General features: G+C 41.5%; 1 protein-coding gene across 1 annotated transcript in view; it reads right to left on the bottom strand.

Moving 5' to 3' along the window:
• Window positions 1–1507: 1507 nt before the first annotated feature.
• The window catches only part of LOC144526446 (potassium/sodium hyperpolarization-activated cyclic nucleotide-gated channel 2), a 28571-nt gene continuing 5855 nt past the window's right edge, over window positions 1508–24223 (bottom strand). Inside the window, exons 3-8 of the mRNA XM_078263930.1 lie at window positions 23378–23539; window positions 13421–13639; window positions 3618–3764; window positions 3190–3430; window positions 2935–3099; window positions 1508–2457 (exon numbers count right to left, since the gene is read on the bottom strand). Coding sequence (XP_078120056.1) covers window positions 1508–2457; window positions 2935–3099; window positions 3190–3430; window positions 3618–3764; window positions 13421–13639; window positions 23378–23539 — 1884 coding nt within the window. The remainder of the gene's footprint in view (window positions 2458–2934; window positions 3100–3189; window positions 3431–3617; window positions 3765–13420; window positions 13640–23377; window positions 23540–24223) is intronic.

Below are 24223 nucleotides of genomic sequence, written 5' to 3' on the forward strand. Positions count from 1 at the left end.
GCACATAAAGACTTTGATATGGAGCAAAGAGGGGTTTTTTTTACGTGAGGCATCCGTGCCCCATATTGCCCATCACCATTGATCTTCCAATTTAATATCTTCAAATGGGCTTTAAAGTGACGTTTTGGAGGATCTGATTTGCTGAACTCAAAGCGTGGATTCCTCCTGGGACTCCAAACCAGTTTTAAACAGTTTGTGTTTTTACGAAAATGACACTGCACATCCTCTCATTCCCTCCCAACATTTTTGGTTAAGGTAACAACATGGTCACTGGATTACAATACTTCAAGTGAAGCCACAATAGCTGCTGGATTCTTTAAGATTTCACATTAAAAAGAAAACAAAAGGAAAACTTTCCTGTACAGCATATGTATAGATATTTATATTCATATATATTTATATATAGGCGGGGTAGAGTATTGCAGAATTATATTGCATGTGTTAATCAATAAACCTAGACAAAAACAAGCAAGTATACAGTATGGGTTGTTCACAAATGTTACCTTTCAATAAAGCTCAGACTATTTAACCACCTTTGCCTTCAGCGTTACAATCAGTGCGCTGACCAAACAGCTGACTGCCTCTCAGATGTTTCATCAAAACAGGTCAGTGTCAGCATGTCAAACCAGTCGCGCTTGACAAAGCAAGTGTTGAGTGTGTGTGAGTCCATTCTCTGAAAATAAACCAAAACGTACCAACAAACTCACGCGCACAAACTTACACCCACATATATACATACACACAAACCAAATATATGGCTTCTAACGTTGAATCAAGGCAGTTAAATAAATGGCATTTTCTTCTATTTTCTTTTTTAGTTGATACAGACACAACCACACTTTGTGTTCAAGCTCAACTTTGGTTTGGGTAGATACAATGAATATAATATCCCTCCGTACTTTTTTCATCAACTATTTACACATCGATGTAAGATCGACCAGCGGTCTAAAACACTATTTTTACTACTATTTTTAAACAATATGAAGAGCAATGTGTTCTTTTGCTACGACAGCTTATACGGAAAAATTACACTCAAAACACTTTTTGAACGCTTAAAATGTCATTGTCATTTGACCTCAAGTCCCTGATTTTCATTTTTAAATCCAGCTCCTGCTAGATTGCATTGCATGGATTCTACACAGTATGCAATAGTTACATGAATCATACTTTTCTTCAGATCTTTACAGTAAAGACAGCGATATACAGTAGGTGTTTGGAAGCAGAGTGTAAGGGGTGATACTAAGACTAAAGGTGCTGGCACAGTACACCAGTTCAACCTTAAGTTATACTAGTTTAATTGTATAGACTCCTCCTAGCCAAAGTGTCTCAAGACTTTGAGTTGCTCTTTTCCTTCTGCTGACACCAGCACACAGTGCATCCAGGTTGAATGACTGGTGGCCCTGGCGGTAGCTGATTGGTCATTTAGCAGGCTGACAGATCAGCTGGACAGACCCAAAACAAACAGATTCTCCTACAAAAAAGGCCTCTTTCCTGAACTCTACCAGGGTCACAAGTTGGAAGACAGCCGGGATCTGGCAGAGTCTAGCTCTGGAAGGCTGACAATTGAATCTTTCTTGGGAACTCCAGAGTCTGGAGGTCCTGATCCAGCAGCTGCTGCTACTGCCCCCATTCCAGCAGGTCCGCCAGGAGGGGGTGTGGAGGCAAAGGCCACCCTTTGTTGAGCTCCTACCGATCTCCCAACTCCCGAGGGCCCTGGCAGGCTGGGGTGAGAGGGCTGAGGGGGACCGATGGAGTTGTTGGATGTGCGGGTGGATGGTGGGGGGCTGGGGGCTGCAGAGGCAGCTTGTGGTGTTCCCTCCTGGGGGAGTGAAAGCTGGGAGGCAGACAGGGCCCGGGTATCCTGGCTCAAGCTACCTGTATGAAGGGAGTGGGTGCTCTTGTGTGAGGCAGGCCTCTGCTGGGTCTGTGTGGGGCTGGGTGCATGGTGCTGTACTAGGGACAACTGGGAACCAGAGGGTCCTGCGTTCGCCATGTATTGGAAAGTCCGTCCTGAAGCTGCGAGCGGGCTTTGGACAGGCGGGCTGGAGATTGCAGATCCAAACGCCCCTCCGAACGCCTGAGGGGGTTGAGACTGAAGAGGAGACATGGAGACTGGGCTGGCCAGGCTCTGCATCACGTGGAACCTTCGCACCATACGAGGAGACTGCAGAGTCCCTGGACCCACCAGGGGACTCGCCATTTGAGGACAAAAGCTCATGGCCACAGCCTGCTGAAGAGTGGCGATAGCAGAGCCTGACTGCGGCTGGCCGGGGGGAGCAAAGATACCGCCGATGGAAGGGGTCATAGACATGGCCCGCGGCCGCTGCAGGTCCACCAGCTTCACCATCTCACGGTCGTACTTGACAATCTCTTGGATCATTTCGTTCTCCTGGTTGTTGAAGACACCAGAGTTGAGATCATGCTGAACCTTGTGCAACAGGATGGAGTTCTTTTTACCTGCAGAAATAAATACATGGATTGATTATTAAAGAGCTACCAACAGAGATGAGAAAGAATGAGGCAGAAGGGGCAAAAAGCAGAACAATATATGGAAACGAGAAAGGAATATGAGTTAGATATTATGTCCTTCACATCAGGTACATCCTCTAGCAGAACAAGCCCTGAGGGAAATGGATGTGTCACCCAGTACTCTCATCTACTGTTACAGTTTCCCCTGTCATTCTGAGGTAACAGCATGGTTCATTTGACTTCCTATTTCAACATCAATTTTCTGGACACATTTCCTAAGCACAATATTATATTGTTCTCTGTAAATTTGGGTTAATTTTAGAGCTGTATGCAATGACTTACAATAATGCAATACATGTGTTACATGCTTTTGTACTGCTAGTCATATGTCTGACTGCATCAGTGTACCCAGATGTCAGCCTCTAAGCCTATGTACTGTGTGCATGCATTGGAGGAGCTTTTTACCAATACGGTCTAGACGGTCGATGGCAACAGTCTCGAAGGCGCGTCTCATCATGGGATATTCTTCCAGCACCTCATTGAAGTGGTCAACAGACAGAGAGTAGAGTCGACAGTAAGTCTCTGCTCGCACACTGGCTGTTCGCCGACCCCTCGTCAATAAACAGATCTCTGAAACGAGGAAAGAGACAGTGCATCAGCTTCGAAAAAGAAAATGGCACCACCAGAAAAACTATGTGTAAGCCGCAAACTGTGTCCTACCTCCAAAATAAGAGCCGTCAGAAAGCTTCATCGCCAGAGTGCCCTTAGTGATGACGCTGCAGACTCCGTGCTGAATGAAGTACATTTTCTTACCAATGGTGCCTTCCCTTATGATGTAATCATGCGGCTGGAATACCTCAAAACGCAGCTTGGTCAACATGGCCGTCACAAAATTCGGCTCTGCGTTGGCAAACAGCGGCATGGATGCCACCAATTTGCGACAGTTGAAGTTTACAATTTCCTAAGAAAAGACACATTGATTGGACACACTCACCACGCTGCAGTCAAGTGTTTCTTTCAAGGCGAAAAACATGTCAAGATCACGGTGAACACAGTGAATCATTTTAAGCATCTCAAACACAAAAATAATCTTACAGTACAACTTCATATGTGGAAATTGTGTGTCTTATAGTGGGTTTATGTCTCACCTCTCTGAGGGGCTCGCTGAGTTCTCCCAAAATGCTCTCCTCATCAAACATCTTGCCTTGGTATCTGTGCTCATAGTAGTCATGGATTTTCTGTCGGAAGTCAGACGGCAGCTTGTGGAAGGACATATACTGCTCCACTTGTTTGTACTGAGAGGGAGCGGGACAAACAGAGATAATGTTCTGTTAATGCAGTGCATCTGCATTATATACAACATCTTGTATATTTTTTTCCACTGTAACAATGTTTAATTGTATTGTCTGGTGGTATTCTGTATTTTTCTTATTGTCTGAAAAATCCCATGAAGAGGATCCCAAACCAACAATGCATTGATCCCACCAACAAGTCCTGTCTGTGTAGACGAAGCCTGATATAGCTTAATCGTCTGTGCCAAAAACATCCGTTGTTGTCCAAAAGAATATTCATAACACATCAATGAGCCACACTGTTGCTCTGGGTGACACTAGAGATCAATGCTTCTGTTTATACATACAGCAGGAATTACAATTCACACACAGCCAATATGCAGAGATATTTGAATATGTTTTATGAAAGCCAAAAGCATTGCAAAATATATTGTTTCATATGTTAAGTAAGCGGTTACACGTTATTGTGTTTTTAGCTACACTGATATTGACACTCAGCTGGCAGTCCAATGCAGCAGCCTGGCAGTAAATCTTGCCTTCATGAAGGGTATAATGTTCAGTTTCTATTGAATTGCCCGATTCAAATTTATGGCCATTTCGGAGGCTGTAGTTCATGGTGCTTTTCTGAATTGTATTGCATTATCCTCAGAGGTTTTTCTAGTGTTTTATTTTTGGGTGGGACAAAACATTTCAGCACAAACACCTCTCAGTATAACACAACATAATTCAACAGCACCACAAACTACAGCCTCCAAAAGGGAGGCAGCATATCAATGAAAATAAACAAGGTTTATTTCTGAGGATGATGCAGCAGCAGCGTTTTACCCATCTTGCCTCCAGTGAGTCAACAAACACAATACAAACTGCACAAAACAGTGCAAGCACATGCCCTTCAACTGTCAACTGAAATGAACACACTCGCCCTTTGATCAATGCTACCTGCAAGTTTATCAATGCCAGATCAATAGAAGGTGAAGGGTCCAACACAGCAACAACACAAACAATCAGCTCCTATTGTTGAAGTATGCTAATCACAATCCATCCAAAGTGACCACTGACAGACCAAAAACTACGTGGCCGGCCTGCAGAGGAGGCGAGTGATGGATGTGTCGGTGAACAGAACAGACAGTAAACTGTTGTGAGAAAAAGATTTCTCCTTGTACTTCGCTGTCAGACTGTGTGCACTTCAACTCAAATGGAAAGCCTAATAAGACTCACAGCTCAATTCTGCACCTATAAAGCTCTCCCAAACACAATTTTGAGAGACAGTGAAAACTCAGCTCACATGCTGACACACAGCTTTCAGGGACTGAGGAAGTCATGGTCCAAACCGCCTCTATCCCCTTCGGTCCTAAGACATGTGCAGAGGATGAATGCCACAAAGAACTGTCAGCTGGCATCAAGTGACATCTCCTGACAATGTCTTCGGCAGGTTAGCTTCAGAGTAGAGAGACTGCTCCACAACTGGAAGGCCCCAGGTTCACTTCTGGTGATATTGCATCAGCAGCCATGTGTCCTGTCAGAGGCCCCCCGAGCAAAACAATGAGATCCACCTACTCATACACTAAAAGCTCTGGATCCTCAACAGCATCAGATAAATGCTTCAATTGGAAATTGTTTGTACTCTGAGAAAGACAGGCTGGCCCCCTGTTTCCAAAAGAGAGACATATTTGGCAAACAAAGCTTTTTATTTGTACATAACTGAAAACTTGTGTACACAGGAATAATCCTGCAGTACTGTACAGGGCATCAAAATCCCCACCTTTTTGACAGCAGTACACAGCTAAAAAGCCCCCCACTATATTGTAATTCCAGCTGATATTGTCTTTGCACCTAACACACCAAACTAAACAGACCTGGCCCTGTGAGTACATTTCATATAACTAGGTACACATTAGCAACAGCAACTCAATTATCTCAACTGCAGAATTGACTAACAGTATTTACAGTGCAGTCAGAAAGTTGTACATTTTGTTTCATTGTTTGATTTTATATGAAACGTTACCTCTGGGGTTAAAGTGCTTTAAATTGAGTGTGATTACATCCACAGGAAGACAGTAGGAAGATAGGAGACAGAAAGTAACAAGTTAACATAAACTAGAATAAGGTCTTTATATTTCATATTTGGGTTAAAATCCTTCGCTGTCAATGGCTGGCTGGACTCTATGACCCAAAGACATCAGCAGACACTTGGCATTCTCTCCGGTGATGCTCTGCCAGGTTTGTATTCTTCAGTTCTTGCTTATTTCAGGCACTTTTTAAGTTCAGTCTGGTATTGAGTCAAAGAAACACATACTCAGTTTGGATTGAGGGTATATTATCTTGGTGCATTTTCCTAAAAGTAGGGGTATATATATAGGGCTGCAAGTCCAACATTGCTCACCTACTATGGATGTTAACACCCACAAAAAATCTTACCCCATCAACACCCACCACTCTTTTGGGAATGATCTGCCTGAATTAAAAGACAAATTGACTATTTTTGTAAGTTAGACCCTTGTGATGAATTTGGAAAAAACATTTTCAAGGATTTAATATTTCTGTTGAACTGCCAATTTATGATTTGATATTGAGTGTGGAATGCTTTGTTTTTAACATTTACCATTTTAAATAACATTGTGATAACTTTGCATATCTCCTGATTCAACTCCTGACCAAGTATAGGGCCCAAGAGTCTACTCTACAAAAAGTTTTCATATTACGAGTCTGTAAAAGTTCTAACGCTAGCATCTCACATGAGGAAGAGTAGGTGGTAAAATCTTAAATCCTCAGTGTCTCTATTCTATTTCAAATCCAATGTGCTGGATTACAGAGCCAAAACAGTGAAAATGAATACTTTCTGAACTGTATGTAGGTTTAATGCTACCACATACTGTTTCTGCAGAGGGGTTGTTGGTATACAATACCCCCACATTGCTAGGCAAGAGAAGTATTGTCACACTGCCCAGAAAAACCAATGCGTTTTTCTAACAGATACCTTCACCCACGCTGCTACCTTCTGCCATATAACATATTTAACATAATTAAACCAAAACATGCAATATTTGAATTATTCAGCATCTAGGTAAAGTACACACACAGCTCCTCTGATGGAGTCACACATTTCAAAGTCTCACCTGCATGAGTGACTCTGCTTCCTGGCATCTGCAGATGGAGAGTGGCCTGAAGAAATGACCCTTTGTCACAACACTTTACCCGACGTGTCAAAAGCTAACGCTGCAGCTGGTGAGCCTTTCATAGAACAAGAGTGCTGATTGTGAACAAAGTGTAGGTGCGGGGTGGTCGGGCAGCAAAAGAAAACCTCACACTCCCCGCAGAGACGCAGCGACCATGCAGCTGTGGTTAGATTGTGACTCGGCTAAGTCTGAATGAATCTGATTGAACTTAGATGGTGGCATTTAATGACTTGACTTTAAGAGCCATGTCACAGTGCGGCGTATTGATCGACCAGGCCAACCTGAAATATCTCCAGTGTCACAGAGGAGAGGGAGCAAGCGTTTGGCACCCACAGGGGACTGAAAAAACACCCAAATGAGAGTGAAAATGGCATCCATTTCCTGTGTCACTTTGATGACCGTGTATGCGGCAGCAAAACGCTCCACTTCATTTTGTCATCTAAACAGCTGCTTTTGGGAACTCTTTGCATTTTGTAAATTGTCATTTAAATGAAGATTAATGGAGAGTTTTGTCTTTGATTATATTTTTCCACGTTTAAGCTCCCATTAACTACCGACCCAATATTGCTATCAGCTTTTTACCATTTCCCGCTACTTCTCCTTCCTCCTACTTCTCTTTCCTTTCCTTTCTCCCTTGTGTTTAGTTTCCTTTTCCATCTTCTCCTCTCCTCTCCTCTCCTCTACTCTATACCACAACCTCTCTTTACTGGAAATACTAATTTGGGTTCATCCCAACGGCCATTTGACTGTATAATTCATTCACGTAATTCCCAGCTAAATCACGTCATTATAGTATGCAGCACATTCACCAAAGAGAGAAAATCAGATAGTGGTAAGTCAGAGCTTGTCTTGTCTTTCTTCAGTTCAGAGATGTGTACACAGGGAGGAACAACACACTGTGAGGTCTCCCACAGTACAAAGTCTCATTAGATGAAATGAGGCTTCTAAGGAAACACTGAAAATCCTACAGTTCAGTCAGAGGGACGACCAAAAGAGACTGGCTGATAAGGGTTTGTTCATCAGACACACTTTCTAAGAGAGTAGTGGATATCATTTGCCACGACTAAAGGGACGCTGTTTGTGTTGTAAACGTTGGCGTAGGTATTTCTTTGGCCATCTTTGCAAAGTCAGCCTGTTTCTGGATAATTGGAGCGATCAGTGACAAGCAGTCTGGCTAAGAGAAGACAGATCACTGTTGTTGATGATGGCAGCCGAACGAAGACAGAGCAGGGGAGGAGGGGGAGAAGGTAGAAAACAATCTTGTATCCTGTCTTGTGCCACATTATGGCAGAGAGCTCAGACTGAGATTAGTCTCTACAACTACAAGAGGAGAGCTGATTCAATGTAAAAAATAAAAAAATAAATAACTGTGTAAAAGCTGTGAGGCCGTTACGTAAGAGCTGAAAAATGTTAAAAGAGTTATATGACCACTCTACTGCATGTCTTAAAGGCATAATCTGTGATGTAAAGGAAAGCCCGATTATCTCAAATGTGTATTGTTTTAAAAAACATTATGTTAATTAGGTCTTTTTCCACAGAAGATCCACATTTTGACATGTCACAATATGAAATACACGGGTGTAAATAATACATTTAATGATGGCTGGATTCAATTTAGCTGCTTCAGTTTCAGGGTGCTGGTATTGTGCATGCTGGGTCATTAATGTTATTCATAACACGTGTGCTTTTCCTGCTATGACAGGTGAAAATGTCTGCTGTGAAAAACGGCTGTCACACGTGAACTCTTCCCAACAAATGTTATTCACACCGGAACCGGAAATGATGTCACATTTTCTAAAGCAGCAGCAGAGTGATTTTAGGCACACTATCATGTTAATCAAACAAGATTATCCATACCATGAGCTGCAATCAGACTGGAATCTGCCTGCCAAAAGTTTCTTTTTTTGAAGTGTGGCCAATAGCAGGGGTGACAGAAAATAGCGTGGGTAGGGTTATGAACATAAACTGCTGGAGCTAGCATTACAGCAGGCTAACAACAGATGTTTACAAAGTTGTAAATTATACAAAAGTTGTAAATTATATTTATCAACATTTTAATGTCATTGACCTCTGTCACTTTCATTGCGCTTACTGTAGCCAAGCAGCATCCTTCCTTCTCTGCTGCTTGCATTATTCTGCTGTGCAGTTAGCATCAAACAAGAATATAAACAAACAATACCCATACTACCATACTATTTAGTTTGCCAGAAAAAGATTTAGTATGTCCCAATATATAATATGTCAAACGCAGTATGCCAAATATATCAGCATATCATGCTGCATCCGGTCGCATTGCAGTATGCAAGCCAGAATGCTTTTCTGGTTATTCTGACCCACAATCCTCTGTGCAGCAGAAGATACAACACATCGACTGAGCCACCGAGAGAGATGACTGCACTGTCAGTCTGATGATAACTCACTGAAGGAAGCCGACGGTATAGAGAAAGCTGGACATTAGAGAGCCTCATGATTTAATCCGATTGAACTCTGAGCGAAGTGAAGGAGGCGGGTCAACTCACAAACGGAAATGTGTCTCGCCCCACACCACAAAGAAATGAATGGGGGGCAAAGTCTGGTCTGACTGCGCCATAGCATGTGACTATTAAAGGTCCTGCACACCTACACAGGTGTTTACACTTGTTCTTGATTAGTCCACGCTAGATTAGACCAAACTTCATGATCCTCTCCCACCCAAGCAGGTGCAACAAAACAAATACAAGGGTCAGACATTAGCAGTTAAGCACAGTGCTACATGCCACATTCACATCATACTGTTAGAGCATAATTACAAGTAGCTGAGTGTGAAAAACCATAAACGTCAGCCTCCAAATTCTAAGATATTTTGTGAATTTCTGACAGCGACTATATGTCCCACTTAGTGAAATGAACTACAAAAGTGTCAACAGACTGCTGGTAAAATAGCTGCCTGCAAAACCACCCTCCCTGGGTGTTGCATCTAAATAAAATCCCACATTAACACTAATATAATGAATTCAGCTGATTTAAAAGGAGCTATTCACGGTTACTTTGTATCTGGTTTCACTTATGAAATACAGAACATCAGAAAAGTCTTCTGGGAATACTGTGTGAACACTCAGGTCAGAAAAACGGGAGGTTTTCATGCTCTTCTTATTATGCAGCATCAGACAAAGTCTAATCAAGCACAGGTACGTGGAAACGCCTGTGTGGGTGCACCATGGAGTGTGAAGGGCTTTTAATGCTGCAATTTCTAGTGACACACCGGATTACATAAAACAGGGTAATGTCAGAATCCCAAAAACCAAATCACAAAATATAATGCACCAGTAGAAGTGTTTTTACTGGCCAGATATGCAAGTTTGAAGGTCAGATATCAACAAACATGAATTCTGATGTGCAAATTTCCAAGAAGTGTGATCACCAGAAACACATGCCCCAATTTGTCATTTGCATTTTCTTTAAAAAGGTGAATCGAAGGTGGCACAAGTGAGGCTGTTTCTTTTTATTGTAGGTCTATGGTCTGTGCCCCTCTGCTATGTGTCAGTGTTCAGGACTTATAAATATCTCATATAGGTGTCTGCACCAAAAAGTCAACAAGCCAAATTCTTCCTAAATTTAACCAACATGCATTGTGAGTCTGATAATACTGCCGGGCTGAAATGGAAACCTCCACACAATGTTAGCTTGATCCTCAGTGGGGCTGTAACAGACTGCCAGCAGAGATGCCTTGCTAACACTCTCCAAATGATAGAAATGTCACTCACAGTCCTATCTGGAGGCGTGGCGAATTCACCCAGCAGCATCGGCATCAGCCTTACTGGCATGGCTGGCACTTTACGTGTTATTTTTCTTCAAATAAACACGTCTTCGACTCAAATACTAATCCTCACAGAGCAGCAGAAGAAATAAAATGCAGCAAGAAAAAGGCAAATCTGACAACTGGTCAGAAAAAAGGGTTCTGGGAAAATGCACTTTCCTGCACAAACATTCTGAGACAGGGTGAAGCTGCATTAGAAAATGTCTAAATATGAGTGAATATGCACAGAGCACACAGCACTATGAACACATTCATGACGTAAAAGCATACTTCTTACTTCTCAATTTATCCTTAAACCGAATAGAATTATAGGCTGTTTGAGGATTACACTTCATCACAGCTGTTAATAAGATATGACTAAATATGATGAAATGTAACTAGATATTTAAAACTGAAGACAGTTCAGCAACAGTAAAGGTTGCTCGTTTATGTGACCCCCCACTGTGGAAGTAACCATTCCTCACAGATAAAACCAAATGGATTCCTCTCTAACCTTTTAACTCCCGCCACGCAGGACACAACAGTAAGCACTCAACTTGCTGAATCGTTGTCTTCAAAAATCATTTCTGGGAAATGATTTATACCCACGCGTCCAGCAACATGGCTAAAAGAACGCAGCCAAACACACTGTAAAACGATGTTAAAACAGGCAGTGTTATATCTCGCAATGCACCAGGACAACAAGGCCCTAGCGTTTCCCACAGGTTTCCCCTCCCCCCCTCACTTTGCTCCCTGTAGCAGACAGTTAGCAGTAGCACTGCACCTCTCAAGGACACCACCACCAGAGAGGATAGAAAAGGGCGGAGAGGAGGAAGAAAGAAAGACAAATACAGATCGAGAGGAGAGGACAGAGAGAGGGATAAAGATAAGAGGGAGATGGGAGACAGAGCAGAAAATCAGATGGAGATATTTAAAAGGTGGAGGGGCAGAAAAGAGAAGGGGATGATTGAAGTAATGTAAAGTGGGAAAGTTAAAGACGCATAACAGATGATACAGAGTGAAGGTAGAGTGAGAGCCAGTGAGTGAGTGATCATGAAGAGGGAGAGAGAGAGAGAGAGAGAGAGAGAGAGAGAGAGAGAGAGAGAGAGAGAGAGAGAGAGAGAGAGAGAGAGAGAGAGAGAGAGAGGGAGAGGAAGCCATGGTTGCCTACGTCACCTTCAGGATGACATTGGCAGGACACAGGTCTGCTGCCTCATCAATTCTACTGCTGCCCAAGGGGACATCATAGCACACACACACAAACACACACACACACACACACACACACACACACACACACACACACACACACACACACACACACACACACACACACACAGTCTTTATGTCTTGCGTTCTCTCTCTCTCTCTCTCTCTCTCTCTCTCTCTCTCTCTCTCTCTCTCTCTCTCCCACATCAGCCCTCCCACACACACACACACATACACACATCCTGCCCAGCCCCTGGCGACGTGGCTCTACCTGGCCGAACACACCCGCAGCCTCTGATTGGCTGCTGAATGCCAGCAACACTCCCCCTGCTCCCCAGCCAGCAAGACTCTGCTTGGAAACAGAGAGGCTGCACCGTTACCACCACAGGCCACTGCTGCAGCACTGCTCAGCACTGCTCTGAGCCGCATCCTTGATGACTGATAGGCAAAGAAAAATACTAGCTGATGAGAATAGGTATGAGTGGTTGAACAGCATCCGATAATGTGTGATTAAGGTACACCTAGTTGTATACACAGTTTTTCCACTCATGGTCACGGATAACACATCCTGCATTTTAAATCAATTAATGGATGAGGCTTCAATATGATACATTTCCATTTAATCAGCAGCAAATATTTAATCATGTAAAATCAACTGCAGCCAATGACTAACAAAGACACACGAGGAAAGAGAAATAACGAGCGGTTCCATTGTTTTAATGACAGTGACCCACCAGTGGACCCAATCAGTACAAGACTCACGCTGTGCAGCCACACATAGCTAAAACTGATCCAACTTTCTCTCCCCCGATACAGACACCCAAACTAAAGGTTCAGCAGCTGCTGAGTGAGTACCGACCCGACACCAGTGATCTTCTTCTCGCTAATTTCAAATCTGTAATATGTTTCTATATGTAAGGTAACGTGAGGCTGTATCTACAGATGTGCAAGTCATCGTTAATCAATTATAGCATCAGTCTTCTTTTTCTGAGCCTCTCTCCTTTATCAAGCTTTGTTAAACATCCAATTAAAATCCATTTAATTCTTGCAACCTTTAAAAATGACCTAAATCTAAAACTCTAAGGTTTTCATCGTTGGTAACATTCACTAACCCATGCATGTCAAAGTCAACACTTACTATGGCCTTACCGTTAAGCACACTCCTGCACATATCTTCGGGTTTTGTACGGATTAAACCATCAAAGATATAACGTGTCTATCAAAGAGCTTCAGAGGTGCTGGTAGGCAGATGTCCCTCTGTCTCATGCTAAGCTAAAAGTTAGCCTGCTGGTGATTGCAGCTTTATATTTACAGACATGATAGTTGTACTGATTTTCTCATCTAGGTTTCAGCAAGAAAGTGCATATTTCCCAAAATGTCAAGATTTTCCTTTAAGGGGAAACACAAGTGGAAAACTGGATGTTTAGCTGTTAACAGGAAACAGCAAAAGTGTCGAGAACATGGGACAGAGGTGATTGTGAATGAATGAAGCTTCTCACCTTTTCCTGATACTGCCGTCTGGAGGAGTCCAGGGACTGGATAAGAGCTGTTGCATGGCCAATAAAGACAGCATAGCAAGTGGCTCCTACAATCATACTCAGCATGGTGAGCCAGATATCTGAGAGACTCTCCGGGGCCTGCCGGCCATAACCTATGCACAGCATGTGGCTCATTGCTTTGAATACGGCAAAGGAATACAGCTCTGACCAGGTATCATTCTGTGGAGAGAGAGAAAGGGAAGATAAGCAAACCGTTAATTACATCAATGCTACATCAAAAAGGCATGTTGTGAGGGAGAGCGGTGGCAGAGAGTAGGGAACCAGAAGAAAAGCTTTGTGGACAGCGGGGTCATGGAATAGCACTTTTTACAAATGAGAACTCCAGGGACAGAGTTGCATTTAAAGGAAAGAGAGAGAGAAGTGGAAACAGGGGAATCCTTCGAGGCCTAATCAGTAAAGTAAAGTAGAGACGGTTTGGAAATGATTTCTTCGGAGAGAAATGATAATGAGGGGTCATTAAATATGCCCTTTCAGAGCTGTCTGAGTAGGAATCTACTGCAGGCGGTGACAGCCAGCGGCCACCAGGCTGCTTGTGTTGAGATTCATGACAGGGGAAAACCTCAGGTCGTAAGTTACAAAAGCATCAAGGAGCGTTAGTCATGTTGTCCGATCACTTTGAGAATATCTGATTCTCAGTATCATTTGCTAAATGTTAAAAGTGGCTCTGTCTTATTGCACTGTAGTGTTATGCCAAAACTTGTCACAAAAAAGAGGGGTGAATGAGCAATACGAACAAGCTCCACTGATCTGATAGGCCTACTTTGGTCCACCAGCTTCCTTTGTTTCCCTTTTTTCTTTCATTATGTCTGTGACAGTGGTGACCTCGACATGAACAGACTGCTGATGGTTTAATTTCCAGGGAAACTAGAATCCTGTGTAATGAAACTGTATTATTGAAGCATAGCTTCTGTCCTGAAAACCTCTTAGAGCCTGGCTTCAAGCACAAAAAACATTCTCTATCATGGTGCCTGACCCACAAGCACATGTGCGCATACGCACACACACACACACACACACACACACACACACACACACACACACACACACACACACACACACACACACACACACACACACACACACACACACACACACACACACACACACACCTCTCTAAATTTGTAGCAGGAGGTTACAGTCTGCATTCAGCAAAGGCAATCATCTATATCCTCTCTTATAACTACTACAGAGGTGCATTAGCAGTCTATTAGTGCATGCACCATCACATTATAAAACACTCTTTCTTTTCCCTGGCTTATTTCAAATAACTAAACTACCCCTGCAACCGTCCCGGTAAATCCACGTATCTACAAAATGTCAGGTTTTCATGAGCTAACAAAAGTTGCTATATCATTTTGAAACAGTTAATTATGAGAAATATTATGTCTTATTTGTATTTTTGTATATTATGTTGATATGTGCCTATATGTATATTGTTGTCTCTACTGTACAGTATGTTACTACTGCATGTCTATTTGTTGAATGTATAGAGAGTTAACACCTACCGAAATCAAATTCCTTGTGTATGTAAGTATACTTAGCCAATAAATCTGATTCTGATTCTGATATTTTACAACTTGGGCTCTGGAAAATTGCAACCGGCTTTTTTTTTTTTTTTTATCTACCTTTTGATGATATATTGATAGAAGGACTTCTCCATCACAAGCAGAGAGAAAATGAAGACTCCAAAAATAAATACAGCTCCACCAAGTGGACTGAGGCTAAATGGTGTATGTGAAAACAGAAAGAGAAACAGTGGAGTGAAACAGATTAAATAATAGATGAATGATGAGCACTTTGGTTCTGAAATAGCACAAGCAAGAGAGAGGGAGGGAGACTCCATATCCTCATAAGTCTCAACAGCCCTCACCGGAGATTTTGGTTTGGGAACTATCCGTTGCTTTGTTGGTAATCACCGTCTCCATTAGCTGCAGATAGTCTGTTTGAAGTTGGCTGATAACGCAAAGGGCTTTAAATTTATCTTCCAGTGTCCTAAAATGCCTCATTGAATCCGCTGCTTGATATAGCTCACATAAACTGTATACTGAACCTTAAATTTCACCTGCTACACAGAATGACCAGATGTCAGTCACATGCTTTCCAGAAGTGACAGAATGTACCAGCATTTGACTGAGGGTGTGTGCTAATTTCAAGAAAGAAGACTATGAGTTCATAGCCACGCTGGCAGATCTGTGAGGCTGTAATGCTCATTGGAAAGAAAAAGCCAAATGCTAGAAAAAAAGAATTCTTAATCTTTAGCAGTCGTAATGAAGTCAATTTAATAATTGGACAGAGGGTGATGTCCGAATAAACGTCTTTGGTAACATGCATGAGAAAGGTTCATCAAAGGTTTGTCATGAGAATTAAAGTGTTAAGATATGTGTGTGGTATTGCAAAGTTCACAAAGTGAGAATAGTGGTGAGATTTTATGACATCATAGCTAGTGTTGGGTGAGGCAAAGACATAGTACTTATGTTTCCTCAACAATTATGCATACCGTTTATTAAAAATCATCAGTGTTTTCATCCGGGTTTTTTTTTCCAGTGTTACCACCTTAGTTTAGTGTGTTAGCATGCTAACATTTGCTATGGAGCATAAAGGACAGCTGATGAGAGTGTCTGCCTAGGAACATCTGCTCCAAATTGTATGGTAATCCATCCAATGGTTGTCAAGACATTTCACTCCAACAAACCAACAAATGTCTATATTATGGTGGCGCTACTCATTAGGATTAATCCTCTGGGGAACAATGAATGTCTGTGCAAATCCATCCGATAGTTGTCGAGATATTTCAGTCTAGCCCAAAGTGGTGAACCAACCCACCCACATTGCCATTCCTAGATTAAAAAAAAATGACAAAAGCCGCACCCAAAGACCTACCCACAAAAGATTAACTTTTTTCCTGTTACCAGTCTCATCAGGGAAGAGGCAGATAATGGAAAATCGAGTTAGATCAGATTGGATGTCCAATCGCTGTGTGTGTCCAACGGCCAATAAGCTGGACAAATATCAAAAGATAATCAACACACATGTAACAAAACCTCTGCCCTGGCCCTGTCACACACCCACCAGGTTTAGTTTACAATGGCTTCTCTGAGTTTATTGTACAGTCAGCTCTGTCTCCTGCTTCCTCTCTCTCTGTCTCTCTGTCTCTTTCTTCCTTTGTGGCACTCAGTATTTCAACATGAACATGGTGTGATTGCTGCCCAGACTGGTGTATATGTTGTTGGTTTATTAATTTAAACTCTTATTCATGCTGCTTATGGTTCATACATTTTGGGAAGTACGCTTATTAGCTTTTTGCCAACATGAGAGAATTGATACCTCACGTCTGTGTGATAATTATGGAGCTAGAGTTAGCCAGCTTGCTAAGCTTAGCATGACTGGAAGCAGAGGGAAACAGCTTTCCTGTCTTGTTCCAGCACGTAAAATCACAACTTGTCGTTTTTACATTTCTGTTTGTGCACGGATTAAACAAACAAGATGTAACTTGTTAATTTGTGAGCTTTAGAGGTGCTGGTTGGTGTTGTTTTTTAGGCTCTGGACAGACCTAGGCTCACTGTTTCCCCCTGCATCCAGTCTTTAAGCTAAGCTAACCATCCTCCGGCTCTAACACCGTACCTAACATAGGCTACATGAGAGCAGTATTGATATGCTCATGTAACTATTGACAAAAAAAAAACAAAAAGGATATTTTCCAAAATGTCAAAGTACTCCTTTAACACGTGCATGTGCAGATTACACTATTCAGTAAGTATAACAAACTACTTACAAGCATCACTATGATTTGACTATGAGACATTTTGAGAGAGCAGGATACCCAGGGCTTGGTTTACATCCATCGCCATCTCTAGCCACTGGGGGACCACAGGCAGCCTGGGGGAACTCACATTAATGTTAAAAAACCTCATAAAGTGAAATTTTCATGCCATGGGACCTTTAACTATGTAGCTGACTAGGCTGCATAAATGCTAATGCTATATATAAACTTAACCAAATGATTTTTATTTTAATGAATAATTCTACTTCTAAAGAACCCACTCCAGACATTTCGGTTAAAAAAAAAAAAGAAAAAAGAATGGTCAAAATCATTTGCATGATGCATCAGAGACAGACTTTAAGCCTCTAGTATCAAGCTCCAAAAACGTAGGATCCTACATTTCCCATAATGCAACTTAATAGTTTAAATGCTTGGTAAACGCCCATGTCTTTCAAACTCCATGACCCCAGTTTCTACACAGGCTTTTACTTATAAATATGTAGTCTCCAACCCAAACCCGAGATAACCCCAGTGACATTATGACGGGGTGTTTTTGTAGACTTGACAAAGCTCCTCCAGAGCGACAGAAAACACTATACGATTGTTTTCACAAGCTGATGAGTAATGACCATGACTAGTAAACAGATCTATATGTGTAAAATCTGTGAAGGCCACCTGATATTTGTTTGTTGATGTTGTTACATATTTCCTCCGTTACATATTCACTCTGTGAATATTTTTGATGAATTGGCCTGCATTTGGAAAGGCTATAATAACTATTGAGCCTCCAGTTCTATTGTTATGTCTGAAATATGAACCATTGAGTTTGATTTGAACATCTTCTCTTTCATAACAGGCACTCTTTTAAATCACTTCTCAAAACTCATTTTTATAGACTTGTTTTTATGTGATGTCTCTTTTTATTCTCTTCTTATTGTCTCACTTTACTGTTTTAATTGACCTGTATCTGTTATTGCTATTGATCTCTATTCTATATTTATAAGCTTATTTTTCACTTCTCATTACCTTGTTTTGCATCTTTTGCTTTTGGTTTTATTTACCCAGTTTTGTCTTGCAAATGTTTGGCTGTATAGCTGTTATTTTGTTGACCTCTTTCGCCTTGCTTGTCTGTCAAAGCACTTTGTAAACTTTGTTTTTTAAGGTGCTATATAAATAAAGTTATTATTATTATTATTATTATTATTATTATTATTATTATTATTATTATTATTATCTTTGAAGAAAATTCTTTTTAAGATGTCATGGTGACTACTAGAGGATCACCTAACTGGAATGGGCTTGCTTGGAAGGATGTATTCATTTTGAAATGATCTCATTCAGGAGGCCAATTTCATGGCGACCATATGTAACAAAGCAACTGTCTTTAAAAACAGCAACATTTGCACTTCTGCTTGAGTAGTTTTCAACACATTAAGCTTACTGCTGCTTAAGTAATGGTTAAGTGCAGTAACCTAACTTCTTGCTTGAGTAGGATATTGTAGCACTACCTGCCTTCAGCCCAATGAGATCCTTCAGAACCAAAACACCGGAGTTCCTCTGGGACTGAGATAATCACATCCGTTCTCTCCTCGCCCAGGAAACATACACCACCTAATTTCCAGTCCATTTATAGAGGTGAGACAGCAGCTTTCACTTTTCATGTTGATATGCTGTTACAGGCCTAGTGAGTAGTTTAAATCAAATTTGCAAAGTCCAGCAACAAACCTGTAATACTGTTTGGTCAAACTAGGTGCGGTGATTTAACACCATACGTAGTAATTACCAGCTTATCTTCGCCGAGGGAGCAGACCACTGCAAAGCCCCCTCCTACTGATGACAGTGGGGCGTGATAAGAAATAGATGTCTCTGTGATGTGGATACAGTAAGGGATGGGTACACTCACAGTTGTGATTACAAAGTTGAAACTATTCACCCTGTGTTTGTCAGTTAGCGCTGCTGTCACTATTATTACCCAGTCGCCTACACTGATGCAGCAAGGCTTTGCCACCGAACCGCAATCTACCATGGAGATTAAAGGTCCTATGACATGCTGCTTTTTGGATGCTTTTATATAGGCCTTAGTGGTCTCCTAATACTGTATCTGAAGTCTCTTTTATATAGACCTTAGTGGTCCCCTAATACTGTATCTGAAGTCTCTTTTATATAGGCCTTAGTGGTCCACTAATACTGTATCTGAAGTCTCTTTTATATAGACCTTAGTGGTCCCCTAATACTGTATCTGAAGTCTCTTTTATATAGGCCTTAGTGGTCCACTAATACTGTATCTGAAGTCTCTTTTATATAGACCTTAGTGGTCTCCTAATACTGTATCTGAAGTCTCTTTTATATAGACCTTAGTGGTCCCCTAATACTGTATCTGAAGTCTCTTTTATATAGACCTTAGTGGTCCCCTAATACTGTATCTGAAGTCTCTTTTATATAGGCCTTAGTGGTCCCTTAATACTGTATCTGAAGTCTCTTTTATATAGGCCTTAGTGGTCCCCTAATACTGTATCTGAAGTCTCTTTTATATAGGCCTTAGTGGTCTCCTAATTCAGCCTTGGTGCAGAATTACAGCCACTAGAGCCAGTCCCACAATGAGCTATACTTAGAATGTGCCATTTCTGTGTCTGTAGCTTTAAATGCTATTGAAGAGGAGAGAGGGGGGGCAAGGTAGAGGGTGGGGGTGTGGCCTTGACCAACTGCCATGCTTCGCTTGTTTTCAAGCCATGATGTCTCTCTTTCTCATGGGTGGGCCAAATTTTCTGGGCGGGCAAAGCAGAGAAAGGGGAGGTAATTCCAGATCGGCCGATCTGAGCTTTCATTTTCTCAAAGGCAGAGCAGGATACCCAGGGCTCGGTTTACATCTCTCGCCATCTCTAGCCACTGGGGGACCATATGCAGGCTAGGGGAACTCACATTAATGTTAAAAAACCTCATAAAGTGAAATTGTCATGCCATGGGACCTTTAACTATGTAGCTGACTAAGCTGCATAAATGCTAATGCTAAATATAAACTTAACCAAATGATGGATGGTAGTTGGGGTGCACTGCAAAAACAACCTATATGTTCCCTGAGGTATTACACGTTTGATTGACTCTAATTGTTGGTGGATGTCATCCAGAGTTGTTTTGTAAGTGTTCTCAATGCCCTCCATGGGTCCTGCCTCTGGCCCCCACACCCCCAGTGCCACTGTAGGGTGCAAGGCATGATGGATGGCCTGGCTGCAACACAATGGCTAATGTTACAAGTTGTCAGCCACTCAATAGGGAGGCGGTCTCAGGTGGCTGGATGCAGCCTGTACCAATGCCAGAGCAGCCCTTTAGTTTGGGAGTGACGGCTCTCTGGAGACTGACTGTCTTTGATTTTACAGAGATAAAGAGCAATGGAGTCAGTGGCCTGTCAGCCCCAAACTTCATCATCCTGGACTTCAAACTCGGCACTGCACACAGCACAAGGTTGTCCTCTTGAGAATCATGTAAGATTATAAAACCAGAACTATTCAAGATGTCTTAGCTAAGGTTGTTGTGCTTGCAGTGCTTTATAGGGAAGGTCAGCATGGTTTATATAATTTTTACACTCCATACATGAAATATAAGAAAGACCATATTAATAGTTGAGAGTATAGCTGCATATGAGTATATTGATATTTATAATATGATGATCCAATGATGCACATCCTGTTGAAGTGTCCATGATGGACCAGTGCTAGCCATTTGTTTGTGACGAGTAATGTTCCTACCTTCCATGCTGTGCTGAGGAATTTTATGTACAGATTCATATGCCAATTAACAAAGAATTAATCAAAAAATCCAATTTTAACTGCCTTAACCAACCCTGCACTTAGTGATACCAGATATACCTCCCAATTCTGGAAACACTGGAACACGTATCTGTACCTGTTTTAATTATTGTGCATAGCTATTTGTATGTCTGTATGTCTGTATGTCTGTATGTATGTTTTGTATGTTCCCATTATGTAATATGTGGTAGTCAGTATGTCTGTATGTATTTATGTTTGTGTGTTTGTGTGTTTTGTATTAAACTAATATTTAAAAAATCCTCAGTGCCCAAGATGACGTCTTCAATTTGCTTAGTTTGTCTGACCAACAGTCCCAAACCCAAAGATTTTCACTTTACAATAATTTAGAACAGAGAAAAGCATCAAATTATCATCAATGGAAGAGCAGGAACAAGTGAATGTTGGCTGAAGCGATGAATCAATTATCAAATTAGTTGCTGATTAGTTAGTCAACTTAATGATTAACCGACTAACAATTTCAGCTCTAATTACATCAACATATCTTTTAGCTTTACTATTTCTAAAGAAAATACATGGATACCAGGACTCAGTATTTGTTTTGTTACATTCAGAGTTGTGTGTGTGGGTGTATTTCCGGGGAGGAAAATAGGGCGCTCTACCAGGTGAGCTACCCAGGCACCTAGGTACATGTATCTTAAATGTTGTCTTTTTTTATTATATTAGATATTACACTGAGGTATTGTAAATCTACTTTCTGTACTGGATTTTAAAGATGAGTGATATAAGTAGAAGATGCCTGACAGAGATCATGTCACCATCAGCTAATTTTGATTAAATATCACATGAAATCTCCATTTATCAAACCCAAAATATCCCCACCTTATTAATACTGAGAGCCTAAAACTGCAGTATGTCCAATTCTGACACATTAAACAAAGACAAACTGCTTCCCTTTCACCAACATGAAAGAGGACATCCATTCTCAACACCTCATTAACTTGTTTAAACTGGAATTACTTTTGTACAGCAATAAACACAAGTGCCACTGCTGTCATCGTGGAAATACCTCAAATCTGAAAGTTACAAGTAGTCGTGGCAGACCCTGACGATGTCTGGGACCCAATCAGTTTAAAACCCCATTTGGACCTGTGCCTCATGTCTGGGTTAGTGTGTTCTTCCTTCACTCAGTAAAATGCTCACAGACAGGACCTATAAACAACCAGCTTTTATCTCTCTGAGAGAGACATGGTAACAAAGAGCCCAGCTGCCAGGCCATATCCCTCCCTTTCCTCTGTTTTCCCCTTTTATCTTTCCTGTCATCACCCCACCATGATGAAGAGGAGGCATGGATATAGAGGTGTGCTTAAATCTCTTCTTTTTTACAGCTTCTTCATTGGTATCCTACAGTTGTTTTGTCTGGCACACCAGCTGAATGCTACTGCAGAGGGCAGTGATAGGAGTAATCTTCCTAATACGTTGGAGAGAAATACTGACTTTTCCTCCTGAATCAGTAGTAGCATAATTGCAGCAAACATGACTTAGGATAATAATGGTTCCCTGGATAGGGCAGTGCACTGTTTTTAAAATGGACCATCCAAATTACAGTGTATATATAGGCCTAACTATCACCGCTAACATAGAGGACCCATTTTTAGCCACGCTAGCAGCATAGCTTGAGGGATGAAAATGTGGGGCCACCATTTTGGTTCAGACTAAATAAATAAATGAATGAATATCTTAACAACTGTTGCTTGGATTCATTGCTATGAAATGTTGGCTTCATGGTCTTCAGAGGATGAAGCAAAGTGACTAGTGCCAGGTCACACTTTAATTCGTCCAATATTTTGGTAAGTACCTGTAAAACTAATGACTAGTGATGTTTAATGTTAAATAGGAAATTGAATGCCAATACACCAAACTAAGATAGTGAACGTGGTAGACATGATACATGCTAAACATCAGCATGTTAGCATTAACACTGTGAGCTAGTTAGCTTTACAGAGCTGCTAGTGTGGATGTAGACTTAGTTTTTAACAAAAAGGTTAAAAAATAAACCCATTTTCTGACCTTTAAATTAATGTAAAGCTCTTTCAAATGCAAAAGCTCACATATTTGAGGCTTTCCACCATCCCTGCTAGAGCACTATGGTTCCTGTTTTAGTAAAGACAAGAAAGCGTTTATCATGGCCACAAAATATTGATTGAATGTCAATCAATAAATTGATGGCGGTCACATACTTCAATCAATATTCTGTAACCACCATTAGCTCCTTTCCAATCAACTCAAAATAAAAAATGCAAATCCAGTTCTGGGGCAAGGATATGTGCAACTTGGTATGCCCAGACAATATTCCACATAGCACCAGTCACATACCTCCATCTTGTTGAGGGACACCCAGCAGTCTGAGGGGAAGTCCTGCAGCATGGGAACAAGGAACTGTAGGCAGCCGTCCCAGTGACACAGCAGCAGCATCATACCAATCAGGTTAAAGATCCGCATCACTGCACTAGCCAGGTCATAGGTCATATGGAAGATCTGGAGTGAGACAATAAGACAGGGAGGGGAGTTTAAACTGGGCTGAGACATGCAGAGATAGAAAATACGTTGGATTTGGGGATATGAACTCAGGGAATATGGCTTTCATAACTGTCAAACACTCAAATTCACTTCTCAGTGGCAGGACTGACTTCCCACTCTGCTCCACAGTCTCCCGTGGATCATACCAAGTTTGATTAATGAGTAGGGGGGACAGGTTCCCATCAGTTGCATATCAAACACAGCAGGAGCAGGCAAGACATTTGTTACACAGAGACACATGACATCAATCAGAGGCTCAAACATGCACACAGAGTCCAGTCACAAACACAAAACACTCACGCAAGCCTGCAGGCACACTGATACACTAACAACACCGACAGACATTCCAACACGTACACATACACACATTCAAACACACAGAGTGATGGACAGGGACCATCATGATCCTTAACAACTGATAGTCTGTCGTCTCACACATCAATCATTCTGAGTCACTGGACAGTCACTTAGGCCAATCATCTATCACCCGACTGACTTCAAGAAACCACCCTTTGTTGGTGCTTAATAGCTGAATTTAATACCACAATAACCTTTATAAGGTTTACATATGTAGAAATTGCAAAACTCGTCATAGTAAGACATGTAGAAAGGTCTGATAAATGGGTCACTTCTTACTCAGTG

This window comes from Sander vitreus, chromosome 12, assembly GCF_031162955.1.
Source record: "Sander vitreus isolate 19-12246 chromosome 12, sanVit1, whole genome shotgun sequence".
Classification (NCBI taxonomy): domain Eukaryota; kingdom Metazoa; phylum Chordata; class Actinopteri; order Perciformes; family Percidae; genus Sander; species Sander vitreus.